The sequence below is a fragment of the Myotis nattereri genome, assembly GCF_964212035.1.
Source record: "Myotis nattereri genome assembly, chromosome: 1".
Lineage (NCBI taxonomy): Eukaryota > Metazoa > Chordata > Mammalia > Chiroptera > Vespertilionidae > Myotis > Myotis nattereri.
In genome coordinates, this window is record NC_138075.1 from 205,423,742 (window position 1) to 205,438,386 (window position 14,645).

The 14,645-nt window shown below is 41.5% G+C and overlaps 1 protein-coding gene across 6 annotated transcripts in view; it reads right to left on the reverse strand.

The window, feature by feature from the left end:
- Nucleotides 1-14,645, reverse strand: part of LIMCH1 (LIM and calponin homology domains 1) — a 320,193-nt gene that overhangs the window by 189,031 nt on the left and 116,517 nt on the right. For all 6 annotated transcript variants that reach the window (XM_081101116.1, XM_081101113.1, XM_081101115.1 and 3 more), the window contains exon 2: nucleotides 7,003-7,073. In XM_081101116.1, the coding sequence (XP_080957242.1) occupies nucleotides 7,003-7,073 (71 nt within the window). The remainder of the gene's footprint in view (nucleotides 1-7,002; nucleotides 7,074-14,645) is intronic.

Sequence of the window (14,645 nt, forward strand, 5' to 3'; positions counted from 1 at the left end):
CCTTCTGAGAATAAGCAGCTCATTCATCAGCGATGATGTAAACAAGTGTTTGCCAACAGATTTCTTATCTTCCGAAAATCATTTCAGCAACAGAAGAACTGAGACAAAAATCCACTAAAGCATTCTTTATTGGTCACTTATTTGCAGACTCACATACTCAGACTTTGCACTCCGTGAAAATGTGTCTACAGAACAAACCCCTAAGTTCACCTCTGTGGCTCCAGAGAGGGCACTGTCACAGGGCACCTTACACATAAAGAAAGCAGATATTTCCAGCCCTCAACCTCCAAGTCTTTAAGGATGGGTCCATCCTTATGTAAAATGTGTGTGTGTGTGTGAGTGTGTGTGTGTGTGTGTGTGTGTGTGTGTGTGTGTGTGTGTGTGAAAGAGAAGAGGGAGGGGACAGAGACAGAGGATAGTATTGAGAATGACAGCTAAGATTGGGAGAAAGTTAAGGCCACTGACGATTAGGTAGCCTAGGGAGAACTCATACTACTGGTATTGACTTCTTCAATAAGTGTTTGTAACAGATGTATTATGTGCTACACCAGTGCCCAGTGAGGGAAATTCAAAGAGAAATAGAAAGGGCCTTCAGGGAGCTTTCGATCTGGTACAGGAAGCAGATGTGGGACAAAGAGGTGAAGTTAAATGCTAGCAGGAGACGTGCTCAGAAGCCAGAGAGGAATCCACCAACTCAGCCTGGAGGGCCTGGAACAGCTTCTCAAAGAAAGAAGCCACAGCAGACTGGAGGGGGCAGGAGGAAATGACATCACCACAGAGGTCAAGGTTACTGTTTTCAAAACAACCACTCTAGGCCTCTAGCCCTGCCAGCTAAAGCTCATTACATACAGATGACCAAGCTTGTAAGGGACCCAAACTTTCTTGCCCAGTGTTTGATCACAGGCTAGGCAAGAAAAGCGAGGAAGTGAAATCCCAATCCGGCCATCCTGTGGCTTGCTGGCAGCCCTAGCAGAGAGCTGATGGGCACACAGTGACACAGAGTTCCATTGACTATGTCATGTTCATAACTGATTTGGGGCCTATTTCCAAAATAATGATGAGAGCAGCTGGTGATCCAGGTGCCAACCAATAGCCAGACACTGCTGAGCACTTTCTAGTTCTCTCTCACTGGAATCTCTCAGGGACCTAATGAGGCAATACTTGCCCCATTTCATAGACAAAAGAGGGAAAGTTAACATTTAAGTGTCTGTTATGTTCCAAGCTCTGAACAGAGTTTTATACACATTACCAATCCATTTAATCCTCAGAACACCCCTATGAATTAGGCACCATTATATCTGTTTTTATAGATGAGAAAACTGGTACTCAGGGAGGTTAGGTAACTTGTCCAAGGACACACAGGAGGCAAATTCAAAATCTGGACTGTCTACTAGGTTGAATCATATGAAATCATATTTTCTGACTGATTTGGTCTACTAATACAACATTTCATAGGATTCAACCCAAGGGTTCCTAAATCTGTCTCATTAAAGGAGTTGCAGTGGCTTTTGTTATCCTATCTAATAAAGAGGGAATATGTTATTTGACCCTCATGCCATTACAAAGATGGCGGTGCCCACAGCCAATAAGGAGGGAATATGCTAATTGACTTCCCTGCCCTCAAAGATGGCGGCTCCCACAGCCACAAGATGGCCAGCAGGGGAGGGCATTGGGGGGTGTCCGGGCCGGCAGGGTAGCAGTTAGGCGTCAATCCGGCTGGCAAGGGAGTGGTTAGGGGGTGATCAGGCTGGCAGGGGAGTGGTTAGGGGGCAATCAGGCAGGCAGGCAGGTGAGCGGTTGGGAGCCAGCAGTCCCAGATTGTGAGAGGGATCCCAGATTGAAGAGGGTGCAGGCTGGGCTGAGGGGCACCACCTCCTCCCCATGCACAAGTTTCATGCATATATAAAGCAATTGTGGCAAAATGATAATAATTGTATTTAGTGGCAGGATATATAGGTAATCTTTACATTATTCTTTCAAATTTTTTATAAGTTTAAAAATTTCAAAATAAAAAGTCAGAGCTGGCAGTAGGGGGGCATTATAAAGAAATTCCTGAGAAAACCTAAAAAGTGATTTATCTAAATAGCATTTTTGCACTGCCCAAACTCACAATTATTTAACTTTACAGGGTTAAACAATTTGCATCTAAAATGAATTCCATAGTACTTACAGGCTGACAAACTTTTTCTCTTACTAGGTAGTAAATATTTTAGGCTCTATGATCTACATACAAACTCTTGTTTTTGTTTTGTTTACAACCCTTTAAAAATGTAAAAGCCATTCTTTGCAAGGAGGAAGGCCAGTGCAAAAACAGGCCAAGGGTCATGATCTGCCAACACCTGATCCAGATGGAATTCCATAGTGTTCTATCTAAACAATAAAGTTAGAGCCAGGAAAACAAGTCAGAAACTTCCCTTTCTGGCGTTATTTCAAAGGAGTCTGATCTGGGGGCAGGGAAGTAGCGGCTCAGTATGGCCAGGGCTTCCGTAGGGAATGGTTCTTTGCAAACTTTCTTTTGAACCCTGAAGCCCTCAAGGACATAATCAGTATTTCATTAACATTTCTAACAGCATGACCATTGTCACACGTTTGCAGCTTTGTCACACTTTGACCCCAGACCTGTAGTGCTCAGTGGAGGGCTAACATCATTTGAGCATTAACCTCCCAAGCTTCGACTGCACACTTGGCAAAAGCAACAGAGGCAGAGAGAGATGGTTATAGCAAAAACACATCCACTGCCATTCTATTTGGCATCTACTTGTTATTACTGTAAGTTATACATTTAAGCATAAGTATTACTGTTTACACGGGGTGCATCTGCAAAGCCACATGCATTGCACTTCACAGGCGAAGTAAGAGAGCTCCCCGGGTGATTTGAAGGCTATTTCCATCTTCTATGCTGCCTGCAGGTGCCACTCTTTTCTCTTTCCTGTTACTGTAGTTTTTAGTTCAGCAGTGTCTGGCTCTTGGTTGGCACCCTGGATCACTAGCTTGCTCTCACCACTCTCATTTGTCTCCATCTGGCTTTAATGGTTCCACTTAAGAAAACTGAAATCTACGTCCTCCACTGACCACAGCCACCTCTACTCTCATGACCTCACCCTTCCTGGACTTGCCTTCTTACCTGAAGAAGTACAGCCAGGCCCTCGATGCTTACACTTTTCCAAGACCACCACCAGTGAGCCCCGATGCTTATCTTCTGTGCTGCTCTTCTCCCCACACTCTAGGTTTCCTGGCACCAATTCCATTTCCCCAACCTTTTGTTTCTCTCTCATTAAAATCCCAACTCTGGACACAGGACAGTGGGGAACAGCAAAGCTAGGAAATCAGACTTCTGCATTCAAGTCTTTCTGATCTGTATAACCTTAGCCAAGTTATGTAATTCTCTGTGCCTCGGCTACTTCCCTCTGTAAAATGGGTATGAAGCATAGTCCTCATAGGCCCAAGGTAAGTTTAGAACCAGGTTGCTGAGAAGAAAACCAGGTCCCCGCCCCAGATGATGCCCTTTAGTTCAGAGAACTCTGAATTTTCTCCAGGCAATTAAAAAACTCGGGAAAATGTTAGTGAACAAAGCGCATGGTGTCTCTCCACAGTTGTGACCAACATTTAGAGCCTATCCAACTTAGGCAGAGAGCTAAAAGTTTGTTAAACAAAAGGAAGAATTCACTGATGCCATTCACGTAGTTTTTGGCTGGGGTCCTGTATTTTTAAATGTTGCTATCCGAGTGGTGGCTATGAGTTAGACCTCCTTAATCACCAGCATCCATGAAACTCTCTGGTCCTAGGGAGTGGTACAGCCTTAAGCATTCTTTTTTATTATTATTATTGAGTTTATGCGGTTGAATTGGTTAACAAATTACATAGGTTTCAGGTGTACTCTACTCTGCAAAGGCAGGTGACTACAACCTGCCTGGACTCATTGTCTGGGGACTCTCACTCTCCTGAGAGCCTCCAAGCTGAGTTCCCTGCCTTTTGGCCTCTGCCATCCACCAAGCCCACACCTGGAACAGTGCAAGTCCCTCTCCTGGACACACTGGTCTCTAGAGACAAGTCCCACAAAACGCACCTACTCATCTCAGTCTGTAGCACCCCAAACGTAGCCATGCTCCCACCCCTGGCCAAAAAGGAGAGGGGAAATCTTCCTCCATCGTCCCCAACCTTCAGTGCCCGCAGCTCCTGGGTCATGTTTTGTTTCTCATTGCTCTGTGGCCCCTGCACTTACAAATTTGTTTTCATCTGGTTTCACTGGCTGCTGACCCAGCTTTCCCTCTAAGGCTCTGGCTGGGATCATACTACTGGCCTTCCTTGCCTGAGGCTACAAATTCAGTTCATTCCACCTTAGCAATCTCTGTGCCAGGGCTGCCCGCGGAACATGGCCCTGGTCCTCAGACTCCTTCAACTCCTCATGTTTAGAGAACTTGGACAATAACTCACTTATCTTGGGTTTCATCCTGCCTACGCAGACAGTAACATTTGTCCACATCCTGCATTGGCCAGTTCCCTCAGTTTCAGCCCCAGGCTGTCAGCAGTCCAAGCCCTTTATTTATTTAAAGAGGCCCCTGCTATAATCTGTGCCTCCGTGTTGTCTAACCATACTATTTCCTAACCATGGCCTAGACTTAAACCCTACCTCTCCACCCCTATACAGCCATAGCAGTCATGAATGTGTTTGCAAAAGGCCAATGGGTAGTGGCACTGCACACATTGGTGAATCCATCCTTTAACTCAATGTCTTCAGATAGGTAAGAAACGAATCCTGTGTGTGCCAATGTCTTCATTTAAATATATATATACTAGAGGCCCAATGCACGAAATTCTTGCAAGGGGCTTGGCCCCCACTGCCACTGTGGCTGCCTCTGCCTTGCCCCCACTACCCCCACCCCCACCCCCACTGCTGCCACCACAGCTTTGTCTGGAAGGTCGTCTGTCAGGAAGGATGTCCAGAAGGATGCATTGGCCAGTTCCTTTCCTTCCTATGCAGTCTTCTCATACGGATGTCTGGTCTAATTAGCATATCATGCTTTTATTATTATAGATATTTTTTATTGATTTCAGAGAGAGGGAGAGATAGAAACATCAATGATGAGAGAATCATCAATCGGCTGCCTCCTGCACACCCTCTACTGTGGATCAGGCATGTGCCCAGACCAGGAATCGATCCGTGACCTGGTTCATAGGTTGACACTCAACCACTGAGCAACACCAGCTGAGCTGTGTGCACCAAAGTCTTTAGATCCAGATCCTTGCCTTCAGATGAGCCTCCTCAATCCAAAGTCAGGCAGGTGATATTATCCCCTGACAGATATACTCATGGGGAGGGTGTGGAGAGGCGGATGCCTATAAGAATCTTTGGAACAAATGTTAAGTAAAAAAAAAAAAAAACTGGTCCCAAAGACCCACTTCAACAGATTAAGAGAGCACTACGGGATAAATCAGATCTGATTCTGGCTAACCCATTAACACTGGGAGAGGGCTAAGCACAGAATCATTGGAGAAGCCGGTGCTAGAATACAAGGGAAGTGCTAAGAGTCTGTCTGGGCTTGTCTCGGGTGGGATGCTAAACCACTATGGCCCACCTATGAGATGAGCTCTGTTAACAAAGGGAAATGATCTGGTGAGGGGTGTAAGTATGAGAAGACTGCATAGGAAGGAAGGCATGGAAACCGCTAGCAGGAGATGATGTAAATTGTTCTTTGAAGAAAGCAAGACAGTGGGGAGCAGGAATAAAAAGATGCTGACATGAAATGTGTTGAAAGATGATGCACAATAATCAACATTTTTATACAAATGTAATTTGGGAGGGCACCTTATCCACACGATCCTATTGAAGTTCACACCGAAAAAAGTATATGGAATGGGCAATAGGTGTAAAGCTTTGATTACCAATTTAAGAGGCGGGGGGGTGGGGGTGGGGGGAGACTAGAGGAGGTCAATTCACTTAACGGGTGAAGTAAGGAACTGAGTGTCTAGTTCTCAGGCTCCGAAACCCATGCTCTTTCAGCTACACCGGTGGGTGGGCCCCAAACAATATTCTGAAGTTGCTAATATTAAGAGTGGATTCCATTTACATAAAGCTCAAGATGAGATAAAGTAGATGCTATGATGATAGAAATCAGAACAGTGCTTTTCTGTAGATGGTTGGGATGGAGGAGGAAGGACATAAGAGAACTTTCTCTTCTCTATCGTGATCAGGTGTAGGTTACATGCATGTACACCGTTTTCAAAACTCATCAGAATGTAAATTTGGGAGCTGTGTGTTGCATATCTATACATCTCACCTCAATAAAACAAAAACCAGTACCGAAATGACAGAACCTATTAAATAAATTCAAAACTTGAAATCTGGATGTGAAGTGTGTCTACCCACCATGACTATTAAGGTTCTAGCTTATCTTGGTCCAGAACTACTTCAGAGGAAGTGCTTGATGCCATCATCACAGCAGCATCCTGTGACAAAGCCCAGGCTCAAAATATAGACATTAACACAGCAGTCATTGTTCATATTTGAATGTCGCCAGCAGCGCAAATTAAACATATTCCAACCAGCTCAGGGAGCAGGCCCACAAAGAACATCCCTAGCATGTTTGAAGCTGCTGTGAGTAAACAGAAGCACTGTTTGCACCTGGCACACACTGCTTTTGTCTGGGGGGTTGGGGGAGGGGGACAAGAGGAGAAAAGCTTCTACTTTTATCACAATTCAGTCCACATCCATCCAATTACCTGGGCCCAGATTCTCACCTGATGAAAGCGGGTTGGAGCTGAGCAGCAGCTACCAGATACTCCTCCCTTATCTCATCTGAAATTGCCACAGTGCCCACCGCCCTACTGAACACCAACTCCCTCGCCTACTTATGTTTACTGCTTAGCCCAGTGATTTTTTATTTTATTTTCAGATTCAAACTGATTACATTCCAAACAAAACGCTGGAAGTTTTACCTACTAACTGAATCGCATTAATAATTTCTCTTGAATAAAAACCAACGGGATGCAGACTATACTTACTCGCAGAGAAGGATTCCGTTTTCTAACCCTGTCCGAAAATCTTTGTCACCAAAGCTCCTGCCGGTTACTTGCTGGAAAAGAAAAAAAAAAAGAAAAAGAAGGCATAAGTTTTTCTTTTTTAATCAGGAAGCACAGTGATTAAATGTATGTATACTTAAGAACCTTGAAACAACCGGTGGCATGTTAAGAATGGGGAAAATCTGTTAGGTCTGAATTTCCTTTCCATGTGTAGTTTTGCTTAGATCAGCTGATCTTACATTTAGAGCATTTCTTTGAAGTTTTTTTTTTTTCTTTGTTTTTTTTTTTCTATTCACTACCTTTAAAAATATCTGTTCTTCCTGATAAGAGTGTTACTCTTCTGTTTTGGCCATGTTAAGTCAAGGCCACAGCCTCCTTCATCCTGAGGATCCAATCCATACACTTTCAAAAAAAGCCTGCAGAAAGTGCCACCTAAGGATGAAGTATCTATTTGTTAAAATGTTAAAGGGACGAGAGGGGAAGACACAGATCCCTAACCTTGGCAGACTAACATTAAGACAGAAAGATTAAAGCTAATATCCATAATGACATAGTGTGAAAAAGGAAAATAAAGGCGGGGAAAGAATGAACGGTGACAGCACAGGACTGAGGGCCAATCTTGATGCCCCTGGCTCTCAGAGGCCCTTTGGCCTAGGCACTGGGGCACTCCTTTGTTCATTCACTATTTCTTTGTCATCTACAACATGCCATGTAAATATGCAGACTATACACGCTAAAGCAACCTCTAAAATAGCAAAATCAAAAGTTATAGTCAATAAGCCAAGAAAAGAGATAAAAAGAAATCATAAAAATACTCTAACAATAAAAAAGGCCAAAAAAAAGGAATACAGAACATGTAATAAATAGAAAGCAAATGGTAATATTGTAGACTTAAACCTATCTATATCAATAAGTGCATTAAATATAAATGGCCCAAACATCCCCAATTAAGTGACAGAAATTGTCAGATTGGATAAAAAAAGCAAGATTCAACTATATGATGCTTATAAGAAATGAGCTTTAAATATAAAATAGAAATAGGTTAAATAGGAGAATAGAATAAGATATACCATGCTAACACTAATCAAAAGAAAGCTGGAGAAGTTACAGTAATGTCAGACAAAGGAACTTTTAGAACAAAGAATAATTCAAGGACAGAGATATTCATTTCACAATTACAAGGGGTTTAGCTCATCAGTAAGACACAATAATCCTAAACATTTTATACCTAATTTTTAAAAAAGTTTCAAAATACATAAGCCAAAATAGATGAACCTGCAAGGAGAAATAGACAAATTCACAACTAGAGTCAGAGATGTAATATCTCTTTTTGAAAACTGATAGAACAACCAGACAGAAAATCAATATGGATAAAAAAGAGTTGAACAACACTATTAACCAAATGAAGTTAATTGACATTTCTAGTATACTCCAATTCACAAAGCAGAATACACATTTCTCTTCTTAGGTTCACAATGAAAATTTCTTGAAATAGATCAATTTTGGGGTTAAAAAACAAATCTCCATAAACTTATAAGAATTCAATTCATAAAAAAGTATGTTATCTGACTGATCACAAAGAAATTAAAGCAGAAATTAACAACAGAAATATTTCTGTAATAATCCACAACTAATTTTAAACTAAGTAATACAATTCTAAACAACCCATTGATTAAAGAAGGAACCTAAAGAAATTAGAATGTATTCTGTAGTGAAGGAATATGGCAATATAAAAATGTATGAAAAGATGCTAAGGTAGTATTTGGGGAAAATATATAACACAAAACATCTAAATCAGAAAAGAACATCTCAAATCGATGAATTCTGCTTCCACATAAGCAAATGAAACCCAAATTAGGCAGAAAGAAACATGAAAAAATACTTTATACCAGAGTTGAAATCAATCAAATAGAAAACCAAAAGGCAATAGAGAAAAATCAATAATATAAAAAGCTGTTTCTTTGAAAGCAATAAAATGGTAAACCTTCAGCCAGGCTGATAAATCTTCAGCTAATAAAATCTCTGGTTTTTAGCCAAAATCAGAAAAACACAAATTATCCATCAGGAAAGACAGAGATGACATCATTTCATATTCTACAGACATGAAAAGGATAACAAAGAAATAGTATAAATAAATTTGTGGCAATAAATTCACCAACTTAGATGAACCCAAAAAATTCCTTGTACAAACAATCAAAGTTCATTCAGCAAAGGAACAAATAACCTTTCCTCCCCTCCACACCCCTCAAAAATGCCAGGCCCAGAAGGCTTGCCTGGTAAATTATACAAAATTAGAGGCCCAGTGCACAAAATTCATGCGAGTGGGGGGGTGGGGGGGAGAGAGATGTCCTGGTGGGATTGTGCCTAAATGGTCAGTCAGATATCCCTCTCACAATTCAGGACTGCTGGCTCCCAACCACTCACCTGCCTGCTTGCCTGATTACCCCTAACTGCTTCTGCCTGCCAGCCTGATCACCCCCAACCACTCCCCTGCCAGCCTGATCGACACCTAACTGCTCCCCTGCCGGCCCAATTGCCCCTAACTGCCCTCCCCTGCCAGCCTGGCCACCCCTAACTGCCCTCCCCTACAGGCCTGGTCACCCCTAACTGCTCTCTCCTGCAGGCCTGGCCCCCCCCCCTCCCCTGCTGGCCTGGTCCCCCCCAACTACCCTCCCCTGCAGGCCTGGTCGCCCACAACTGCCCTCCCCTGCTGGCCATCTTGTGGTGGCCATCTTGTGTGTTGGAGTGATGGTCAATTTGCATACTACCTCTTTATTATATAGGATACTTAAGGAAGAAATAATGCAGTCCTACACAGACTCTTCCATACAACTGAAGAGGAAAGAATACAATTCATTCTATTTGGCCAACATTACCCTGCTTCCAAAACCAAAGACATTACCAGACATAGAGAGACAGAGGGAGGCAGGAAGAGGAGGGGGGTTGGGGTGGGGAATGTCAACATGTTATCTCAGAATTGGATGTGATTTTTATTTTCTTCTTTAAATATTTCCCTATTTTCCTAAAACTTTCTACAATTAATACATATTACTTTAATCATCACAAAAATGAGGCAGAATTTTTTGGGGGTTTTTTGTTTGTTTGTTTTTTAAAGAGCAGTCTAAGAAAACTAAATGGTCCCAACTCTTCCTTGCAAACCAGAGTTCCAGTTCTATTACAAAACATCATTACCACTCCCACTAAAAAGGCAATTCACAAGCCAATATACTAGACTGCCTAGAAAAATAAGGAAGGAAGGAAATTCCTTTGTTAGAATCCTCTTACTCTTATTTGAGGGGAAGTGACAAAATGAATAAAAAGTAGTTCTTTACTGTTTGCAAATACCTTTTTTTTTCCAAAATAAAGAAATTAATAAAGATGCCCTTTTAAAAGCTAAGATTTTAAACGCAAATTTTAAACACTTTAGTATTTGCTTTCCTGAATCTATTAGTCCTATTTATATTCTCAAAATATCACTAATAGTTTCTATAAAACTAACCTCTATTCACCAAGAAGCGACTAGAAGGCTTTCAGAACATTTTTCCCCAGGTCATTCTTTACATTTTTGTTAAAAGTATGTTCTAGTGCAAATGGTGCTAACATTAGAACCTAAGATAGTTCAGCGACATTCGTTACAGAATTTCTGGCTAAGATAACTGAGGTCCTCTCCATTGATTGAGCAGTGATGACGAATGGGGCCTAAAGACAGAAACCCAAATGAGACACGACCACCATATCCAGAAAGCTCCAAGACTGGTGAAGGAAGCAGATATCTGAACGTTTACCATCAATAGAAGGCAACATAACTATTAAGATTATAAGAAAATATTGGTGGACACAGACCACCTAAAAGGCCCATATACTATTTAAAATTGTCTTGCATGTGATGCATAGTCACTAAAAAATTTCAAGTAGAGTTGATTTAATAATCCAATGTCAGCATGCAAATCAAAATGCTCCAACTTGCAGTTTGATTAAATTCAATCTCCTAGACCCGTGGTCGGCAAACCGCGGCTCGCGAGCCACATGCGGCTCTTTGGCCCCTTGAGAGTGGCTCTTCCACAAAATACCACGTGCGGGCGCGCACGTACAGTGCGATTGAAACTTCGTGGCCCATGCGCAGAAGTCAGTATTTTGTGGAAGAGCCAGTATTTTGTGGAAGAGCCACACTCAAGGGGCCAAAGAGCCGCATGTGGCTTAAGAGCTGCGGTTTGCCGAGCTGCGGTTTGCCGACTACTGTGGACCTAGACTCCCAATGTGGAGACAGAAATAGGCACCATGCATTTGGAGGAAGGTGCTTATTCCCACCTTTGTTCCCCATCCTTTGCTTCTTTCCCTCCCCCGTTTCATGTGTCCGTCCCTTAGGTCCTAGCATAGCCTTCACATTGCTCTCCACTGATCAAATGCCATCCATTCTTCTAAGCCCAGGTCATTGAGTGCAGAGCCACCTGGATCTTTGTTAGGAAGATCAACAGCTATTCTGAATAGACTCCAGAAATACAACCAGGGGGTTGCCACTAAAAAGTCTGGTCCTTAAACCAGCAGCAGCATCTTCACCTAAAATTAATATTAAAAAACACTCTCATTTCTCCCACTCCTTCCAAGACCTACTTAATCAGAACCAGCATTTTAAAAAGACCTCCATGTGATTCATATACAGAGTAATTTTTACTAAATTTACTAAACTAAGCCAGCAGTTACAAATCAGAAAGGTAGGACCTCCCATTTGGAATTGAGATTTTGGAGGACCTGTCTTAACAACTCCTCTCCGCATCTTCTTTATGATGTGTTTACAATATCGAACATTGTATATTTAACTCCAAAGACTGCTAATTACTGTTCCCTTCATGACAGTATAATCCATTGCTATAAAAAAAAATAGCTGCCAAGAATCAACTACCATCTCCCAAGTGCATGAGCAGGGGAAGTGAAAAGTGACTGCCCAAACTCTTCACTAACCATCCCACCTGGATCCTGACTGACTGAGGACTCTCAGGAACCTTCCAGACAAGATACCGGCCAAGCCATCACATTGGGATCACTCTCCAAGGACACAGAGCAAGATGGAAAGATTAGTAGAGCGATAAAAGAGCCAGAGATGGGTTCCTGGGTCATGGGGTGGATGGAGAGAAGCCCGAGTTCAGGAGCATTCAGAGGCTAGCAGGGAAGAGCAGAATGAAATGTCAGGAGCACTTTGTCATCCCCCCAAATTCTTCTCTCCACACCTTGCTGATCCTCACCCATTTGATCAATTAATCCTTGCAACTCCATTCTTGCAATTGTTCTGCTTAGTCTTGCTTAATCCTGATCTTTCACACCCAAGCATACCCACCAACCAATCCTGTTGATTCTCCCTTCAGAATTTAGCAAGAACCCAATCACTTATCACTGCCTTCACTCTACCACCTTACTGCATCATCTTATACCTAGCTAAGACTCTCTGAATACCCTCACTGCTTCACCTTCAACCTCCCTTCTATCTATTCTCAACACCGTAGCTAGGGTAATCCTGTAAAGTTAGATCTTGCCACTACTGTACTCAAAACTCCCAATGCCTTCCCATCTCACGCACAGCAAAAACCAAAGCTCCTACAGTTCCCTGAAGGCATTCAACATAAAAACAAATGAGCAGCCATGGCCTGAGTTTCTCAGTGGTTAGAGCATCGGCCCACAAACTGAAGGGTCACAGGTTTGATTCCCAGTCAAGGGCACGTACCTGAGTTGTAGATTCCATCCTGGTCGAGGTATGTGCGGGTGGCAACCAATCAATGTGTCTCTCTGTGTTTCTCATCTCTCTCTCTCTCTCTCTCTCTCTCTCTCTCTCTCTCTCTCTCTCTCTCTCTTCCCTGCCTCTATCTCTATCTCCATCTCTATCTCTATCTATCTCTCTGACCTGCCCTCCCTCCCTTCCAATAAGTCTCTCTAAGAATCAGTGGAAAAAAATATCCTCAGGTGAAGATTAAAAAAAACAAAATCAACAACAACAAAAAACAAGCAAATAACAAACAACAGCAACAAAACACCAAAAAACTAACTGTAGCACATGGGCAAAACTATGAGATAACCCCATGATTTTAAGGGGGGCATAATGAATCTCCCCCTTCAAGGGGATCCTCAAAAGTACTTATGTTGGCAATTATGTCACCAACTATACCCTGGGTGCCTTTCAGGAAAGTCCAATATCAGACTCTTCCCCCTGCTCTATGGTTTAGGGTTAATTCATTCCCATTACTAACCAAAGTATTTGTTGGAAGGACATGTAAGTGTCATATCAAAACAATCAATGAATGGATGATTTATCAAAACTTTGATGGTTTTAAAGGAAGAGAAAAGATTTCATGTACCTTAGCAATTAAACCCAAAGCAGAAGCAAGAGGACGTCATGATGTGTTATCACACTATTTTATTCAAGTAATTACTGAGGAAGCTCATCTATATTTTGATTTCTTTCCCAGAGAACTAAACAGTAATTATGTTTCTGAGTTTGTCCATATTAATGGCACGGCTCTAAACAACTCAAATAACTGAAATATGAAGGAGTATAAAAAAAAAGTCTAGTAAAGAAAACCACACAACTTATGGAAACATTTTTATGATGTGTTTATCATGTAACACATTATGTAGCATGGTGCTATACTTCACTAATTACTGCATTACCATTGTTATTATGTAATTGCCATGAACAGGCAAAGACTGCCAAGAATCACTCTCTCAGCCTGATCATTACCATTTAAACAAATTGTATTTCAGAAATGTTTTCATTAAGCTTCAGTGTTGTTTTGTTAAGCAATCTGGTGGATATACTACAGACTATTAATAAACTGAAGGACTGGAGATTTTAACTAAATTTTTGAAAGCTTATTATAATGACCTTAAGAGGAGATTCTATTGGCTGACAAAATACTGGTCTCTAGATTTGAGCAATTGAAAAATAATTAGTAGTTTTTTTACTCAACTTTTGAAAGGCATGGATATTTTCTCTCAATTGTTGTACAAAACAGGTACAGAAGGTTGTGATTTCCTCCTATAAACACTAAATGGACATCACCTCTCTTTAAGTCTCTAGAGAAAATTTGTGGCTCATTATGTCCATTTATCTTCTGATCATATTTGACTTATTTAACAAGAAGAAAATTTCTGCATATTTTATACCTGAATTGTAAAATAAAGCAGAATATAATTGCTCTTATTTTTCACATTTACTGAGAATAAATTAACTGCTATTTCTGTCTCCTTCCTGGGGTTGCTAGAAAAGTCAAATCAAGATTCTATTGAAACTCTTTGTAAACATCTCAGCAAGAATTAGCAATCAACCAATCAGTCATCTACTGAATACCTATTTCATGCCAGGCAGTGTAATAGGTGTAAGACTAAAATAACAAGAAGATCTGGAGCCTACCCAGTAAGAATCCACAATCCAAAGGGAAAGATAAAACATTACAATGTAGTAGGTATTGACAGAGAAACATGGAAAGAGATCCATAGGAACATGGAGGAAGCGATATATGCAAATTGCATGACTTAAGCAATAGTTGATTGATAAATAGTTCATATTCATATACCAACTACCATATGCCCTCACTGTCCTAAATGCTTGTCACATATTAATTTATTTAATCCTCATA